Genomic DNA, 18,942 nt, shown 5'->3' on the forward strand with positions numbered 1-18,942 from the left:
CTAAATTTTACCTTAGTTGTGTGCTTTGCTAGGACAGGGAGGTCTCACAGCTCAGTTTTAAACTATGGTATTACTTGTCTTTTTGCCTGCCTTTTGGGCCAGTTTTCTGTCTCTGGGGTGGGCAACAGTGGGAAAACCTCCCTTGTGAGCTCTGTACAATAGTAACTTTACATGAGATCCAAACATAATTTAGCATAAGGCCGGTAAATGCAGGTCAGCCTTTCCCAACTGGGACACCAGAATTTCCAGCTTCAGAGGTTTTAGGAGATGAAATTGGTGAATTCAGGCAACCAGATGGTTTTTAACTCACAATTATTTGCGTAATCACCATTACAATGAAACCCCCTGGACCTAAGAACAACCTTATTTCTAAGATCAGAATCCTATTTAATGGAATAAGGTGCCTCTGCAGACATTTCTGTAAATATTGTAAATAAAAAAGAAACCCTGTGGATTGTCCCCAGAATATGGTAACTGGCAGTATATTAGTTTTGTATAAGAAACTGCCCTGATCAGTTATTATAATGAGAAGCCAATTCAATCTGGGTTTCTTTTAAAATATCTCAATAGGGTTTTCATTTTTGATGACAGTTTCTAATTTCTGCTTTTCTTTTTGCAGCTCCTTATCATCTTATATTTTTTTAGTTGCTTCTTTAAATTAAAAGGCTCTGTCTTCAGCAAATAGATAGCTTGTTACCACCCACCATACACCCACCTCATACTTACACTAACTCTTTTGTCTTCTCCAGCTCTTGATTAAATACCTTTTGTACTGTCTTGGGTGTGGAATGTTATATATTGCAAGTTTGAAGCTTTTTATGTGTAGAGAGTAAGGCAAATGATCTTGACAAAGTAATGCAGGAACCCAGTGGTGAGATTCATTTTTTTTACTACCGGTTCTGTGGGCGTGGTGTGGTGGGTGTGGTGTGGTGGGAGTGGCAGGGGAAAGATACTGTAAAATCCCTATTCTCTCCCCACTCCAGGGGAAGGATACTGTAACATCTCCATTCCCTCCCCAAGCCCACTAACCTGCTTTCCAGCTCCATTCTCCTGTACAGGGCTACAAAAGAAGATCCAGCCAATCAGCTGGGACTCGGGAGGCAGAGAATAGACAGGGGTGGGACCAGTCAGAGGTGGTATTCTGAACTACTCAAAATTTCCACTACCTGTTCTCCAGAACTGGTCAGAACCTGCCGAATATCACCTCTGCAGGAATCATTACCTAGGCAAAAGAACGGTGAGATAATATTCAGCGGCACTTCAGGAAGACGCCTCCCTAATCCACTAAGTATAATGAGGAGGAGGAGGAGGAAGTACAGCTCAATCAGACTTGCAAGATAATTATAGTCAATCTCAATAAAAATAGTTTTAGCTTTCTTGTGGAATGGATTTCCTGGTCTGTTCTACCTAGTGGGGCTTACACTAGAAGACATCAGTTCCAGAGATAGTTACCTCCATTCCCTTTACAGGCACGACATAGTTTATCAAAACATAAATAGTATTATTAATAAAATATTTATGGCATTTTTTAAAAAAAAGCTCTGAATAACTTGTATGCTAAGAGTAATGTGTGCTAATAACAATAATTAACTTAGAGGCAGTGTGCTATAATAGACAAGGTGTTAGGCTGGCATGGGGGAAAATGCAGATTCTGTTCCTCCTTCAGCCAGGAAAGTTCACTGGTTGTTTTGGGGGCAATTTCCCCCTCAGCACAACCTACTTCATGGGGTTGTCATTAGAAAGAAAAGCAGAAAGAAGGAATGTTATGTACACAGCCCTGAGCTCCTAAATGAAAGGCAAAATTTGAGGCTAATAAAAGTATGAAATAAATAATTGTTGAGATGGCTGAATCAACAAGCTTTCCAATCCTCTGGGATTTTTAAAATATCAGCAGGCAGTTTAATTGAGCAGCTGAAATTAAAGAACTTGGGTGATGCTGTTTTCTCAGAATCAGATCTATGGCTAGGCAGCATGAAGCAGACACTTCATGCAGCTAGCTTGGAAGTCAGGGCTGTTGGATCCTCTCATTAGCCGTGTCTTTCCTGTCCCCAGATGCAGGGAAAAATGTGGACCCATCGCTAATCTTAAAGTAAACTTTAGCCTCTAATCCAGTTTTTATCATGGTAATTGGATGTCTCAAGTAGCAAAACATGTAAGGCCACCCCTGAAAACTTACAAAACAGGCAACAGCAGCTAAGCTGATCATGAAAAAATAATAATCCTGAATTTGTAACAATATAAGTCTATGAGACTGAAAGATTATGGAATAATGTGGAAGCTTTTGAATTTCAAAGAACTCTACAGCTGACCAGATAGTTAAAAAAATTGCAGGAAGGGCCAAGGAAAAGGGAGAAAATGTACTTAGTATTTCTTCACCAGGTTCCAGTCCTAGAGTTAATGTTTAAATCATCTGGAAGATGTTAATTGGATGTAATCAGATACAGAACTGTGTTAACATTGCACTAAAATCTTGCCAAATAGTGCAGAGAAAAAGAAACATTGAAACAATGGTCAGCCCACTATTCTTGGAAATAAAACATCCTGCGGTTAAAAAACAAAATTCTTTCCATCTTTGTGAAAGATGTGAGTCCCAAAGTACGAAGCTAAGCCTTAGTAAGCTATGTGAAGGGCTTACTGGTTGTCACAATTTTTTAAAAAAATCAAGCTTGGGAAGTAAAAATATTTTCTCTGACCACCTTTGGGTAAATCATATTCTTCCTGAAATATATGATGATCATCGTAGGGTTGAGATAAATGTGTACATTTCAGATCAGAACATTTAATGAGTGTGGGGTGTGTGTGCTTGGTATAATGTTTGAATCACTTTCCACTTCTGCTACCTCCTTTTCCTTGTGGGAAATTTCCCTACCTTTCCCCCTGTACTTGTTTATGGCCCAAGACTGTGAGTTGCAGATACAAGGAACTCTTCTTACTTATTCAGAGTCTGGTGATAGTTGCCTGGTAAAAATGATGCCAAGAAAATTGAAAGTTCAAGGGTTGTTATAGCTTACCAACTATTACTATTGAAGTCTGGTTTTCCTGCTAAAGAAAAATGAAAGTGGCCAGCAACGTTAACTGTTAAAATCACCAGTACCCCTCAGATAAACAACAAGCAACAAACCAATAGCGGATAGCAAGAGCAATAATAATAATAATAATAATAATAATAATAATAATAATAATAATAATAATAATAATAATAATAATAATAGTATCAAGTTTGTGATGTATCAGATTATGATTGCTAGCCAGTTATCCTAGTCCATGAAAATACTAAAAACAGACAGGAAGTATTTATGTTTCTTGAAAATGATACTGCTCTACCATATCACCAGCAGGAAATACAACATGAAATCCAAACAAACAAATGGATCAGTAATAAATCCATTCAAAAAAAAGCCAAATTTTCACATGCATTTAACAGCTTTGCGTTATCTCTGTCTAAGGATGTATTCCTCAGGGCAGGAGCCCTATTTGGGAGATGTTGAACCTCGGATGCTACAGGAAGGAAGAGTTCAGCTCTGACATTGACTATAGCAGAGGTCCCCAACCTTGGCCACTTTAAGACTTGTGGACTTCAACTCCCAGAATTCTCCAGCCAGCAAAGCTGGCTGAGGAATTCTGGAAGTCCACAAGTCTTAAAGTGGCCAAGTTTGGGGACCCCTGGACTATAACATGTGGGAAAAGAATATAGATATAGAGCAAGTGTAACTTAAAATAGACCCTGAAGCCAAGGATGGCTTTCAAAATAAAAATTTGAAACTGAAAGCAAACAGATAAATATAAGCTCAACAAGGTTGGAATTCTACTCGGTGATCTGTCCCAGGTAACAGGGCAGTAATTAACTTCTGAAGACCAAAGAATATTTTTAAGGATAGGCCCATGCGGTGTGTGTTACAGTAGTCCAGTTATACAACTATTAAAGAATAGGTGGCCTTGACAGGTCTGTTTTATCTAAGAAAGGATGTCACAGGTTTATTAAGCAAACATCAATGTCTCCTGCTATATAGAGAATGGTTTAGAGGAGCTAAGTCTCAGTTGATTGGCTGAGATAAATCTTAATTGTTCAAAGAGAAATAAGCATTGTGTCTTAATCCTTGTCTGTATTTTCAAACAGCCTCAGCTCTGTGCCTCCAGAGTCTGGGATTGTGGCTGACATTGATTTGGAGAACATCCTCTCTCTGACCAGCGAGAACTTCTACGAACTCAAGAGCCAACCCATTGGTGTCAGGTAGGAAGATCGAAGCACAGCTGTCACTGGGCTCTGTGAAGCTATGATTCTTCTGCTTCTCAGTTACTTCGGTGGTGGAATAAGCTAAAGGAAAGGAGAATTTCTGATCAGATCAAATGATACTGTTGAGAGGATTTTTCTTGTTTTTTTTAAAGTGCAGTTCATTCATTCTTCTGGCACATTTTATCCTGTCACTTGCAAATAGATTACATAAACCTTCAATTCTAGGCTTTCAAAATAACATATTTCACTGTGGGGGCTTCATTTATTTATTATTGGCCTTTTCAGGTTTTACAGTATTTTTTGGCTGAACCTCAGAGATCCCCGAGGCTTTTAAAGATGAGATTTTAGATTGTACCTGTAAGAAAAAGAAAGGCTAAACTAAACAATACATCTTGGGTTTGTGTTTTTTTTTTTTTTGTTAATCTCCTGCATAGACAAAAGTGGCTGTCACAGAATTTTTTTTCTATTGCTTGCACACATTTAGGTACATAAAATTCAATATGCTTCCATTGACATAGTAGACTTTTGCCTAGCATGTAATATAAAACTTTTTTGTGTATATTAAAAATAAAACCTTATTCTCCTACCTATACTTTAAAATGGGACTGGTCAAACATTCTTAAATTGAGCTGGACTTAGTTTCCCAAATGATCTCTTCTAATTATGTGAGTTTCTTCCCTTGTAGTGTATTAAACACCGAATTTCCCTAAATTTCTAGCAAGAAGCCATGGCAATTTAGAACCTGGATGCCTTTCTGTTCTTTATCTGAAGCTCTGATCTCAGTTGAATCATCTTTGTTTAAATACACCTGACCATTTTTATACTACAGCATATTACCATCATAAAGCAGTTTACAATAGTAGTAATTGTTGCAACTTTGTGGTGTAAAAATTATGTTGAAGGTTGGATGATTGAGCTTTGGTCAAAATAATTGGTGGTGTGGTGATGTTAACTTCTGGATTTAGTAAAATTGACAGTCTTTTAATGCAGGGATTCCCAGCCCTTGGTCTTTGGACTGGCACTGGTCCGTGGCATGCCAGGAACTGGGCCACGCAAACAAGCAAAGCCTCATCCATGGTATGCAGCCAGCACGCAAAACCATGCCTCTTCCGGTCTGGGGAAAACCCTTTCTCCACGGAACCAGTTCCTGGTGCTCAAAACATTGGGGGCCAAAGTTTTAATGCAATTCAGATAGTGAGAACAAAAACAGTCAAGTCAAGGGAAGTTCCATATTTCATGAACTTGTTGCTGAAGTATCAAGATATCTAGCCTGGAAAACTACTGCAATGTGCTACTGGATTCTCTAATGCAAAGCAAAGTTACCCTTCCAGTTTGTACTTATTATCTTTAGATTGTGTATCATGTTACGCTTTATCCCAGCTTCACAGTATATTTCTTTATACCAAATACTATCAGTATGTAAATAGTAGTAACTGCGAGAGGGTTCATGGAGTTCCAGTGAAACCTAAATATGAACCAGCAGATTGCTGCAGCTGCCAAAAAAGCCAACGTAGTTATAGGCTGCATTAACAGAGGGATAGAATCAAGATCATGTGACATGTTAACGCCACTTAATAATGCCTTGGTAAGACCACACTTGGAATTCTGCATCCAGTTTTGGTTGCCATGATATAAAAAAGATATTGAGACTCTAGAAAAAGTGCAGAGAAGAGCAACAAAGATGATTAAGGGACTGGAGGCTAAAACATATAAAGAACGGTTGCTGGAATTGGATATGTCTAGTCTAATGAAAAAAAGGACTAGGGGAGACATCATAGCAGTGTTCCAATATCTCAGGGGCTGCCGCAAAGAAGAGGGAGTCAAGCTATTCTCCAAAGCACCTGAGGGTAAGACAAGAAGCAACGGGTGGAAACTAATCAAGGAGAGAAGTAACTTAGACTACAGAGAAATTTCCTGACAGTTAGAACAACTAATCAGTGGAACAGCTTGCCTCCAGAAGTTGTGAATGCTCCAACACTGGCAGTTTTTAAGAAGAGATTGGACAAGGTTTGTCTGAAATGATATAGGGTTTCCTGCCTGAGCAGGGGGTTGGACTAGAAGACCTCCAAGGTCCCTTCCAACTCTATTATTCTCTTCTCTTCTCTTCTGTTCTACGTACAATATTTACATGAAAAGTTCCTTCAGATTTCTGACCAGGAAATATTTTGAGTTTTTTTTTTCTTTCTTTTGTTGACAGAGTTCTGCTTTCAGGAAAGATAGGACACTATGAATAGAGTAAAGAAAGGACTTTGACCTGAGGAAATTATAGTTGTAAAGGGGGGTGAAATGAAATCCTAGAGAGGAATATGAGTCAATAAAATCTGTTTTATTTTAAGCAAAAAGGGATTTAGAATACCTCTTCCCTTAGCACATGTGGAATTGTAACATCGTGCACGATTCAATGTGCACTCAATGCACATACACTTTAAAAGAAAGTCAGAAAAGGTGAAGGAGAGAATCAGAGACATTTAAGAAATGTGTTGATTTGAGTAAAGATGTCCCTTTAAACAGGAATTTGACCCCTAAGTCACTCTGGTTGCTGATCAGCTAAAACAGGAACTACTGTATCACTGGGATGACTGTGGCGGATCTGAAGGAGGCAGTGTGAGGCCGAGGGGCATGGAGAGTGCTGATCCATAGAATGGCCAAGGATCAGATAAGACTGAATTGTTGTGATTGACCACAATAATGACAGTATCTAAACCCTCAAGTTTGTCTTCCCCATCCAAGACATCTGAGAGGGTTTTTTTTTCCCCCTTCACTTTCCCTCTTTTTAAAAAAAATTCCAGATTTTATAGAGGTACCACATCCCATATCTCAGTTGCCTTTTTTCCTAGTTTGGGGTTTATGAGCAGCAATATTGTTATCAATCTCTGAGTAGTCAAGAGTCTTAGTAATCAAAGCAGCCGACTTTGCAACAGTATAATTATAAAACACCTAATAGAGTGTGTTGCTTTTAAATGTCCCCTGAATTTTTTTTTCAACTGGAATCTGTGTTCTAATGTATAACATCCCTCATTTTTCATTTCACGTTTGATGGGATTGAACAGAGTGGAAAGCACCTCTGTTTTCAAGCAACTATGACTCCAGGTCTGTTTTAATAACTTAGATTTTAAATTTCTTTGAAGCACGTGTCTCTCTCTCTCTCCTGTTCTCTGGCAATTCTAGAAGTAGCCAGAATACAGTAATGGTTAGAGAATGGTAGATTAGAATTAGAGTGTTTAACATTCAAATGCCCATTCAGCCATTAAAGATAAGGTCTGATACTGTCTTTTCATCTATGTTAATCTGCTCAGTGAAGATAAAAGTGTGTGTGTGTGGGGGGGTGTTGTATGTTGCCTTGGAGAAAAAAATGAGTTAAATAAAAAATGTAAGACAATAATATAAAGTGGCCTTTCTTCCAAACAAAGTTCTTAGCTGCCGCCTTATCTTCCTTCAGAACAATCTCTTAGTAGATAACAATGGAAGGAGGGAGGGGTTCTATTTCACTTGGCCATGATTAAATCTAGTTGTGAAATAAAGTTTCCTAGGGAAAGCCTATTTTGATCATGATTGATTCTGTACTATTAAGTTGGTGTCAACTCTTAGCGACCATATAGACAGGGTTTCTCCCTGAGGAGAAGTCCCCAACCTTCTCTTTCAGGTTTTTGAAAAGGGCACGCCATAATAACGGAATCTATCTTGCTGCTGGTCGTTCTCTTTTCCTCTTTCCTTCCATGTTTCTCAGCATCAGAGCCTTTTCCCAAGAGCTAGGTCTTCACATAGTGTCCAAAATAAGATAATTTGAGCCTGGCTGTTTGTGCCTCGAGAGAAAACTCTAGGTTGATTTTGCTAGGCCAGGGGTCTGCAACCCATGGCTCTGGAGCCAGATGCAGCTCTTTCAGCCCTCTGCTGCAGCTCCCTGTTGGCTGATCCCACCACTGGCTGGCCCCTCCCCTCTCCGTCACTCCTCACCTGGCCTGAGAAGGTAAAGGTGAAAGCAGGGAATGGAGACTGGCTCCATATTCCAGAGCAGGAGGTGACGCCCACCCAATCACACCGGTTGTTAAATTATTGGCTCCTAGTGTGTTTTTTTTCTGTGAGAAACAGGCCCAAATGGCTCTTTCAGTGTTTAAGATTGCAGGCCCTTGTGCTAGGCCATCCACTGGTTTAGCTGTCCAAGATATCCTCAGGAGCTGGGTCCTTGAGGGCTGTTGTCAGCCTGCAACCTGACAACCTATCTCAACAATTGCCTTTACGGAGCATCACGAAATATATACTGTACCTCCCATGTATGCTATTTTAGTGCATCATTGCTCCATTAGTGGGAAGAAAGCTTCATCTCACAAAAGTCTAATCTAATTATGCTCAATATAATAGCCTGCTTTATTTATTTATTGCATTTCTGTTGTGCTCCATTCTTACAGGTCTTGGCAGCTTACTTAATGTAGGATATTACACACACACACACACACACACACACACACACTTGTATTCAGGAGCTGGTATTCTCTTAGCAGTGAGGCTTCTTTGGAGAATTTACTGGCCAGTGAAGTAAAATGATTCTGATGGTCTCTCTCTCTCTCTTCCTCTCTGTCCTTCTTCCAGCCCTCCAAGGGCCCCAGCTCAAAGTCCTAACATGTCGTCCCGGGTTCTACTCCGGCAGCAGCTTATGCGGGCACAGACGCAAGAACAGGAACTTCGAGAGCAACGGCAGGCAGCCCAGTTCACTCCTGCACCCGCTGCATCAGCCACCCTGGCTATTTCTGTGAGCCCACTAGCTCGCCCTGCACCTGCCCAGGTGCCTGTGGAGGTATTGAAGGTAAGAGAAAAGAGGAAGCAACTCTGCACTGGAGGGAAATCAGGTTTCACCCTAGCAAAAGGAGCTAGTTAGAAGAAGAGGTTGGTAGCAGGTCTTTGAGATTGAAAGGCCGTCTGAAAGGGATTCTCCTTCACTTGAAATATTTTTCATATTTACAGAGGACAAACAATAACACTGGAACTGCTCTTGGAGCCCTAAGGCAGCTTCTCTGCCCATCCTCTTATTTTAGACCTGCTTGGCCCAAGTGCTCGTTCCATTTCCTTGCATCCATATCACTGTAGTCATGGGACAGAATGACATAGCCTCCTTCTCCATGCAAAAGTCTGAGAGCTACATTCCTTGATCGGGCATATAGTATGTCTTACTACATTGGACATCCATAGTCCAACATGTTTAGCTATGGCCACTCTGAACAGGAACTCCGGGAATTTGAAGTCCAAACATCTGGAAGGCCCTCGAGTTGGAGCAGACTGTGTTATTTATTCCATGTGTCATGTTGCAATTGGCTCCTGAGTTACTTAAGAGTCCTGTTGCCTTCTGCAACAGGTGGATCGAAGGCCGCAACTCCTGGAATTCTCAGCAATGCTCATCCTGGCTAGGGAATGCTGGGAGTTGAAGTTCACACTTCTGGAAGGTGCCCATGTGGGGGATATATGCATTAGGTATTCCTTGGGACAGCTGTGATTGGCTACTGAGAATCCAGTTCTTTTATTGGACAAAGGGAAAGGGGCATCAATGTACGTCGGTGTTCTTTATGTCACCCATTTGCAAATCTAATTTAAACCAACACAAAAGACATTGGCAAATTCTCTGAAAATAGATTGAAGTTCAAGCTGGTTGGATGTCCGATGTCTCCTCCTTCATATCCCCTAATGCAAGGCTACGTTGCAGGTGCAATAGCGCCTCTTTATCCGGGGGTACAAATTTGAAGTGTAAGTTTGAATTCATTGGGAACAGCATGGAGGATTATTTGTGACAGCAGTCTTTGCCTGACAGGCATGGCTCCTTCTGTTAATTTGATTCTATTTGTGTAGCTGAGGGTGAGATTCATATTCAATTTGCCAGCATTTAGGAATAGAGGTAGGCGTTCAGTTTTCTAAGTTTGGGGCGTTGCCTTCAGGATGCTTGGAAAGTGTCTTGCAAATAGTTGAATGGCGCTGCCCAAGTGATGGTTGACTCATACTTTCCCCCCTCTTTTTCTCACTTGAATTCAGGTTCAAACCCACCTGGAGAACCCCACAAAGTACCACATCCAGCAGGCACAGAGACAGCAAGTCAAACAGTATCTTTCTACAGCTAGCAAGATGTCAACACAGGCATTAACTGGAACTAGCCCTGGTGCACCCACGTGCTCCCCACAGGCTGTTTCGGGTCCTGAGCCCCCGCCTGGTTTGGCTCACCAGCAGGGCGTGGCAGGAAGCACTGGCAGTGCCCCCAATAGCCCTATGGCGATGCTCAACATTGGTTCCAACTCTGAAAAAGAAGTGAGTAGAAATTCCCCTATCACCTTCACCTCTCATATTCCCACAGCCTTTTTTGGCCCTTTCCTCCATTTTTGCTTTCTGAATATTTCCAGTAGCCCCCCACACCCCCACCCCCAAATGTCAGATACTTCTGATCCCACCCCGCTCTCCTGTTTGTCAGATTGATGATGTCATCGATGAGATTATCAGCCTGGAATCCAGCTACAATGATGAAATCCTGAACTATGGTGGCCTGCAGATGCCCAGCACTGTGAGTAGTTTTTGGTTTTTTTTTTTTTAAAAAAAGAAAGAAGATAAATGGACGCTTAAGGAAAAGCAGTGGTGGTGGTGGGAAACCTAGATTTGGAAATTAGGATGGAACAGGTAATTTTTATTTTATGTCCCTTGGTTTAAATAGAAAAAAAAAAAACCTTGTGACATCCTAAAGCAGGGGTGTCAAATTCACTTCACTTCATATCAGGACTTTTTACCCCTTCGCTAAACTGGCCATGGGTGTGGCCAGCAAGTCACGCATCCGGCCTGTGGGCCAGGAGTTTGACAGCCCTGTCCTAAAGACTGAGCAACATATGGTTTGCATTTTCATAGGCCATAAGTTGACTTCAGCAAATGGAAGTTGGAAGTATTAGACGAAGTGGGGTATCAGCATCTTCTCTTATATCTTCTCCCATCTTTTTTTTTTTTTTTGCTACTTAAAATACAGGATTTGTGCCCTAAATTTTTGGAAACTGTTCCATTATAATAAAGAATGTTGCCACCCAATAGTGGCTACGTACCTTGGGTAACTGGCCAGGGGAGGGGAAAGCTGCTGCAAAAATCAGAAGGGGGAAGGTTATTTGACCCATAGGCTTTGGGTCACCCGTCTCTCTTTACTGTGCCATAAGATTCTCTATTGGTTTTGATCCACCAGACTAGTAGATGACTGCTCTGCCACTCTTCAAATAGATCAATTGCTTGGTATAAAATGTACTTGAGAGATGGAGAGAAGCCAGTAAAGTACTACAAAAACAACTGTTTTGAAAATATCAGTCATTTTCCTCCCCACTAACACAGTAGAACCAAACTAAATAAAAATAATGTTTTTATTTTTTAACCCCAGTTCTTTAAAAAGTACTTCTCCAGAGTAAATCACCCACCAAGTGCTTGATTTCTTAGGCATTCTCAGTAAATATCATTAACTAAAATTAACCTGTAGATATTTGTACATTTTATATACAGTATATATATTTATCTTCTGTTTTGACATCAAAAGAATATAGTACCCATTTATTTCTTCACGAGAGCACATCCTATTGGCCATTAAAATAAGCCAACATGGAGTAGTGGGCAGATTGTTGGCCTGGACTGCACTGGGGAGATGTAGATTCAGACCCCCACTCAATGGGAAGCAAGCTCACTTGGTGTCCATCCACAGCTCTTATTTCCCAGGTACCGCCTTCTGATCTAGGCCTAGATTAGAAGGTAGATTAGAAAGTAGGCATCTCACAGTACAGCAAAACTTTCTAAGCTGCTGGCCTGGAAGTCCTTTCAATTTTTTTTCTGTTCTGCACAGCTGCCAGTCTCTGGAAACCTCCTGGATGTGTACAGGAACCCAGGAATGATGGAACCAGCTGTAACTGTCAGCAACTCCTGCCCAGCTGACCTGCCCAATATCAAGAGGGAGATGTCAGGTACTTCACCGGAGGGATTGAAAACATGCCAAAGTTGAGCACTGAAAGGTGCTACATTGCAGGGATATATGACTTGGTTATTATTTCTGTCTTATTTTGTGCCCCTTTACAGAAACCGAAACCAAAGCATTTCTGAAGGAAAGGCAGAAGAAAGACAACCACAATTTAAGTGAGCGGACTCAACTATCTGTGGCTTTTTATTTTGGGTTTGAAATGGATATTTCAGTACTGGGGAAAAAAGACGAAAGCATTTTCATGTTTATGAGACCCTCCTTTATGTGCTTATTTTGGTAAAAGAAAATGGACTTATATGAGGTCATGGGTGTTTTGTCCTATCTCCTCTGATTGGCTGTCTCGGATTTTCATCTTCTACACCAGGGGTCTCCAACCTTAGCAATTTTAAGGCTTGTGGACTTCCACTCCCAGAATTCTGGAGGTTGAAGTCCACAAGTCTTAAAGTTGCCAAGGTTGGGGACCCCTGTTCTACACAATCCCTTTGAATAGGGACAACAGGGCTTAAAACTTACAAATTTCTACAGGCAAAGCAAATGCTTTAATCACCAAGTTCCAATCTCTTTGAAGTCAGAAGGACTTTATTCTGAGTAAAATGAACATGATGTAGCAAATCAGTTTTTTCTCCCTCAGGTGGGGGAGGGTTTTTTTCCCGTGTGCATGTATATGTGTGCGCGCACACACAAAACAGAGAATGAGAAATAAAATCAGGAGTAAAATTTGGTGAAATTGGATATAATTATTCTATAATGGCCTGGTTTATTGTCTCAGTATTTCAGTGCAGAATTAGTTTGGTCTGCTTGCTCATCTTTAATTTTCAAAGCCTGAGAGTAAGATTCAAAATTCTGCAGGACTCAAAAGATGATATAATTTAAATTAGAAAATCAAGTCTGTCAAATAAGCTGTCCATCATTGATAACAGAATGACACAATCTCTGTACAGCATAACTGTAATAGCAGTCATAACTGTAATAGCAGTTATAAAAGGTGATGGCATGGCCAGTAGACCTCACAAATACTGCTTTTATGATATAAAGAAACAAAGAATGGGAAGGGACTTATAATAAGGCAAAGTATGTTAAAAATTTGTAATCTTCTACAAGTAAGAATAAGCTCAGTAATTTCAACTCCCCTATATATGACACGTTATACAGCAAGGCAGATTCATACGGCTTTCAGGAAAAGAGTCAAGACACTAATTAAAAACAACAGATGAAATGTCTTGAACAAGCAAAATTCTCCAATGTTTTATATTAAATATTAACAGCCTAGCATAAATATTTAAATAGTGGCTAGTGGTTGCGGGGAGTGGGAAGAAGGGAAGGGGAGAATTCCAAATTCCCCTTCACAATATTTTTACTAAGGTTCTATTTTTCATCTGCCTTTTGTATCTTTTTCTCTTCATCCTTTTGTAATCTTCATCCTTTTGTAATCTTTAATCAATATAATAAATACATATTTTTAATCAGTGAAGGATTCCCCTCTATTTTAATTAGGGTGTTACATTTTGGGAGAGAAGAAAAGGTATTGTGTGCTTTCTTGGAAGAAGGATTTATTTTCCCTTTTTGTAAATGAGATTAAAAAATATTTAACTGAATGAAAACCCAATGTTTAAATTTTTATGTAGCATCAAGATTTTTTGGAAATCCTTTTCACGTTTAACATTTTTATTGAGTTATAGAATCAAATAAGATATAAAATATGAAAGTAAATAGGAAAACGGTGGGAGAAAGAGGGGGAAGAGAAGTGAGGGAGCAGAAGAAAAAAAGAAAAAGAAATATTGACTTCTGACTCTCTCTGTTGCAGTAGAATAAGTCATTAACATCAAATCACAACTTTTTATTTTTTCATAATACTAGGAACCAGCCATTTCTATAAAGATCTATCAATCTAATTAATCTAATTGGTAAAACCCAAAATCAAAGTCACACACTCTCAGCCCAACTCAACTCAACTCAACTCAACTCCTAGGGTTGTTGTGGGGAAAACAGGAGGAAGAAGGAGCATTACCTCACAAATACTGCTTTTATGATACAAAGAAACAAAGAATGGGAAGGGACTTATAATAAGGCAAAGTATGTTAAAAATTTGTAATCTTCTACAAGTAAGAATAAGCTCAGTAATTTCAACTTCCCTATATATGACACATTATACAGCACGGCAGATTCATACGGCTTTCATGAAAAGAGTCAAGAATGCCTTGAGTTCTTTATAAATAGAATAAAGTTGTGATATAAATTAAAAAATAAATAAAATAGTAATTGGTATTAGATAACTTTCCCTCCACCCCCTTCCATTCAGTTGGGTCCAATTCCCAGAGTCTGCCTGGACAAATCACTGCAGATTTCTTGACAAGGTTTTTCAGAATTGATTTTCCATTGCCTCTTTTCTAAGGTTGAAAGTGACTAGCCCAGGGTCATCCAGCTGTCTTTGTGCTAAGGTCAGACTAGAACTCACAGCCCCCAATTTCTAAACTGATGCCTTAACTACTACATCAAACTGGCTCACTGAATAGTTTATGTTGTGCATAATTCAGTTCCCTGTTGATTATGGGGAAATAAAGAACTACGGAGAGCCCTATTTTCCAGCCACTGAAATAGTTTGCATCTTTATTTTTAAGAATATTTATACATGTCTGTCATTGCCCTATTAATCATTTCAGGCCAGATCAAAATTATTTGTAATTTAATGTTACTATGACAATAAGAGCTAGCCCCCCATTTAAAACCATAGTGTTAAAATACTTAGGCAAATAAAATATTTTGCTTGCTTTGAAAAAGATTGCAGTATATCTGAGTTCTCTTTAAAGATGCACCCCTGCTTAGAAACCCCCTTTCTACTTTTCAGTGGCATTATTTGAATAACAGAAGCCCTTGGAGAACAGCCTCAGAAGAACTTAAAGCAGATTCATGTGGGTTGAGATTTTTGACATTTTTGCCTTTATACTGTGTTTCAAATAAATGTTTAGAACCATGAGGCTGGGAACCTTGGCCTTTAAAGAATCTGAGAAGTTGAATTTTGTGCCCAAGAAATAATTCCATACAATTCACAATATATACCTAACTTTGAAAGAAACTTGGCATAATGGGGAATTTATCTAAGGAATGTTGAGAAGTTCATTTGGATGCTATAAAAGCAAACTGCTTTGCTTGCTGGAAAAATTAAGACTTTATATGCATTTATCATTAATAGTTGTAGCAAAAGCAGGGGTCTTCTGTCTCTCCACAGGGCCTCTTATACAACTCTCTCTTTTTACAGTTGAACGGCGTCGTCGGTTTAATATAAATGACCGAATTAAAGAACTGGGGACCCTCATCCCCAAATCCAATGATCCGTAAGTATGACAGGTTGATGACAACTAGTTAATCAAAATAAGCAAAAAGGACACAAGCTTGTGTAGGCTTCATTGTGTATTCCACTGAGTTTTCCTGAGTGATGTATGTAACACGTTTTAAAAGGTAGATAAACAGAGTTGGAAGGGACCTTGTAGGTCATCTAGTCCAACCCCCTGCCCAAGCAGGAGACCCTACACCATTTCCAACAAATGCCCGTCCAATCTCTTCTTGCAAGCCTCCAGTGATGGCGCTCCCTCAGCTTCCGAGGGCAAGCTGTTCCATGGGTTGATTGTTCTCACTGTCAGAAAATTTATTATTTCTAGGTTGAATCTCTCCTTGATCTGATCTGATTTTGGTATAAAGTCAACTATGATTATGTATTTATACAGTACAATAATAATCATAGCCAATGGTAATTTATAAACACGATTCAGTATGTGTAGAAATTATTTTGTGAACACTTCAGTAGTTGGTGATATATAATACTGAACACATGAATACAATAAAATGGTGTGGGAAACAGTACTGTATATATAGAAAGTTGCTGTACTTTCTTTACCTTGAGAAGCCTGTCTTGGTTCAGTCCTTCAGGGGCTGTGGGTTTATGCAGGACTGAATATTGTCTTTTGCCCAGGCCGACTGGGAACATTGGAAGTTTAGCAGTACAACACATTTGTAGGGCCTAGTTGAAAGAAACTACCCTTACAGAATCAAATTAAGTAAGCTTAATTCCTGTTCTCTTACCTTCCCCTCACTGCATATTTTAGGGAAATGCGCTGGAATAAAGGGACTATCCTGAAGGCCTCAGTAGATTACATCCGCAAATTGCAGAAGGAACAGCAACGCTCCAAGGAGATGGAGCTGAGGCAGCGTAAACTGGAGCAAGCTAACCGCAGCCTGCAGCTACGAGTCCAGGTAGGACAGCTGCCAAGGTGGGTGGCGGTGGGAGGAAGACAGGGCAGCTCAGGCCTGCTGCAGAGTCTCATAAGCCTGTCTGTAATTTCCTCCTCAGGAGCTGGAACTTCAGGTTCAGATGCATGGGCTGCCTTTGACTTCCACCCAGGGCCTTCTGGCACAGTCCTTGGGAGGAGACCCCATTCCACCCTTTGCGGAGCCCCTGGACCTGCCCTTTTCAGCTGAAGAGCTGGGTCTGGGTCTCGCAATGGGATCTGATGGGGGAGCCCTGGAAGATGTTCTCATGGACGATGGGACTGCGCTGTCCCCACTGGGTGCCTCTGATCCACTCCTTTCCTCTGTCTCTCCTGGTGCCTCAAAGGGCAGCAGCCGCCGTTCTAGCTTTAGCATGGAAGATGATTCATGATGGCAGCCCTTGGATGGAAGGGCTGGAAACGGCTTCACCGTTTTACATGTCTTGTTCTGACCCATGGCAGACTGCTGCTTACACTCAACAGCTTCAAATCTTGGAGGCTGCTGTAGGCTATAACCCTCTGGAAGTATCATTCCTTTCATAATATTCTGTATTTTTAAAGGTGTCCCTTTAGCCAAATGGAGGGGGCTCGTGGTTAAATTTTCTTCTATAGAAGGTGGGCTCAAACCGCGTAGTACCAAACTTTCTTCTTAGTGCAGTAGAAGCAGAATTTTGTTACAAATTGTAGGACAATTTGTATGTTATCTGCACCCATTAAGGCTCAGAAGCGCAGTGTGATAAACTTGTGCATCTCCTGTACCTATTCTAAACTTCCATAGGGTGTTGCTTTAATGCTGTGCAAGGAGCATGTAATCGCAAACCTTGATTCCTTCACTTAACCTTTTACTCTTGCATCTTTCCTGTATATAATTTGGGAAGAATTGGGAAGGGAGGGGAGGAAGAAAGTGGACTTCTTTCATAACATTTTTGGAAAGCAGAGAGCCACTAACATTTTTTTAAAATGAGAGCTTTATTTTATATAGATATATTGGACTTCTTAATTTGTACCTTTTAGCCTTTCCCTGTCACTGTTTCCAAGTTTTACTAAACTGCCACTTTCTACTTCGCATTTAATATATGAGTTGCTTGGCACTCTACTTCATGATACGACTAGCCCATGTGGAGGGACAACAAGATGGTACTTCTTGGAATTTCACTGGACAAAGGTGCAGGGCAAAGAAAAGTAAATAACTTTCTTGGAATTTCACATATAACTATTGAAGAGTCATGGCTACTCAGTAGGAATTAATTGCCACCTCCCCTGTTTTTTGTAAGATAAGTGAAACTAATCAGGTTTTTTAAAACTAATTTCTTGCTTACCAGATTGATGTTAGCAGAAACCCAACAAATAGAACTGTTTGCTGATTTGTTACACTAAAAATACTGGATCTATGACCTGTTCTCTGGATGTTTAAAAGAATGGGCAAAATTGTTGCAAAGACAATCATTTGGGCTTCACTGGAAACTTTGTCACCGCCATATGTATGAATGCTCTTAAGAAGATATGATGAGCCTGTTCCAAAAGGTTATCTAAACACACAAACTCTTTGGAATGTCTAGATTTAAATAGTTGCTTGGCATTTCTGTTTTTCAAGAAGGGTAACTGAATCTGGGAGGAACTTCCTCAGAGGGGTGGGATCTGAAGATGAACAGGATATAGACTGAACTTTATAGGAGGATGTGATAAGAGCCTTGGTGGTGCACGGGTTAGAATGCTGTACTGCAGGCCATTTCTGCTGGCTATCAGCTGTTCAAATCCCACCAGGCTCAAGGCTGACTCAGTCTTCCACTCTTTCTCTCTTAGAGAGAGAAAGGGCTGTAAAGCACTATAAAGTGGTATATAAGTCTAAGTACGATTGCTATTGCAATAAGTAGCAATTTGGGAATGAGAAGAGTACCTGGGCAGCTTCCCAACTAAGATCTTCTTGAGCAGGAGACAAGGAAATGGGATTAGATGGTCAGTGTAAGTGAGATGTTGCACATTCGTATTTTAGCATGTTGGCAAGAAAGAAAGATGGCAGAGGACAGAGCAGCTTGGAAATTCAGGTTGGACAAGTGGTTTCGGTTCTTAATGGGAATTGAGTTGGACTGTTCAGGGTATGAAAAAGGGGGAGAATTGCAAATTTGAGGAGACTCTTTTGTGGATTCTACATCCTTAATGACCCAGACACCACTTTCTACTGTTTTATTTTGTATGTTTAAACATTTACAATTACCAATACTAGAGGCTTCTAAACAAATAAATGAACAATGTCCATTTTCTACAGCCAGTTATGTCACTTGTTTCATCACTGTGTCATGCAAAATGTAAGGTGTCTGTTTATTTTTTAAAAAAGCCATATCAGGTTGGTGATAAAAAAATATATCAAGATTTCTGATGCTGAAAATAAGGATCTGAATTCAAGCTGGTGAAGACTCATTCGTGAACCTTATTTTACATAAAGGATGGCTGAGAAAACAGTTGTTTCACACTTTGATGAC

General features: G+C 40.1%; 1 protein-coding gene across 1 annotated transcript in view; it reads left to right on the forward strand.

Annotated features, from left to right (window-relative positions):
* The window catches only part of TFE3 (transcription factor binding to IGHM enhancer 3), a 35,326-nt gene extending 16,597 nt beyond the window's left edge, over positions 1–18,729 (forward strand). The window contains exons 2-10 of the mRNA XM_087925685.1: positions 4,118–4,231; positions 8,822–9,035; positions 10,250–10,519; positions 10,680–10,769; positions 12,069–12,186; positions 12,299–12,355; positions 15,457–15,532; positions 16,301–16,448; positions 16,546–18,729. Of these exons, the coding sequence (XP_087781811.1) occupies positions 4,118–4,231; positions 8,822–9,035; positions 10,250–10,519; positions 10,680–10,769; positions 12,069–12,186; positions 12,299–12,355; positions 15,457–15,532; positions 16,301–16,448; positions 16,546–16,854 (1,396 nt within the window). The 3' untranslated portion in view covers positions 16,855–18,729. The remainder of the gene's footprint in view (positions 1–4,117; positions 4,232–8,821; positions 9,036–10,249; positions 10,520–10,679; positions 10,770–12,068; positions 12,187–12,298; positions 12,356–15,456; positions 15,533–16,300; positions 16,449–16,545) is intronic.
* Positions 18,730–18,942: the final 213 nt, after the last annotated feature.

Source organism: Pseudonaja textilis, chromosome 2 (genome assembly GCF_049901715.1).
Source record: "Pseudonaja textilis isolate UNSWEBS1 chromosome 2, rPseTex1.2, whole genome shotgun sequence".
Taxonomy (NCBI): Eukaryota; Metazoa; Chordata; class Lepidosauria; order Squamata; family Elapidae; genus Pseudonaja; species Pseudonaja textilis.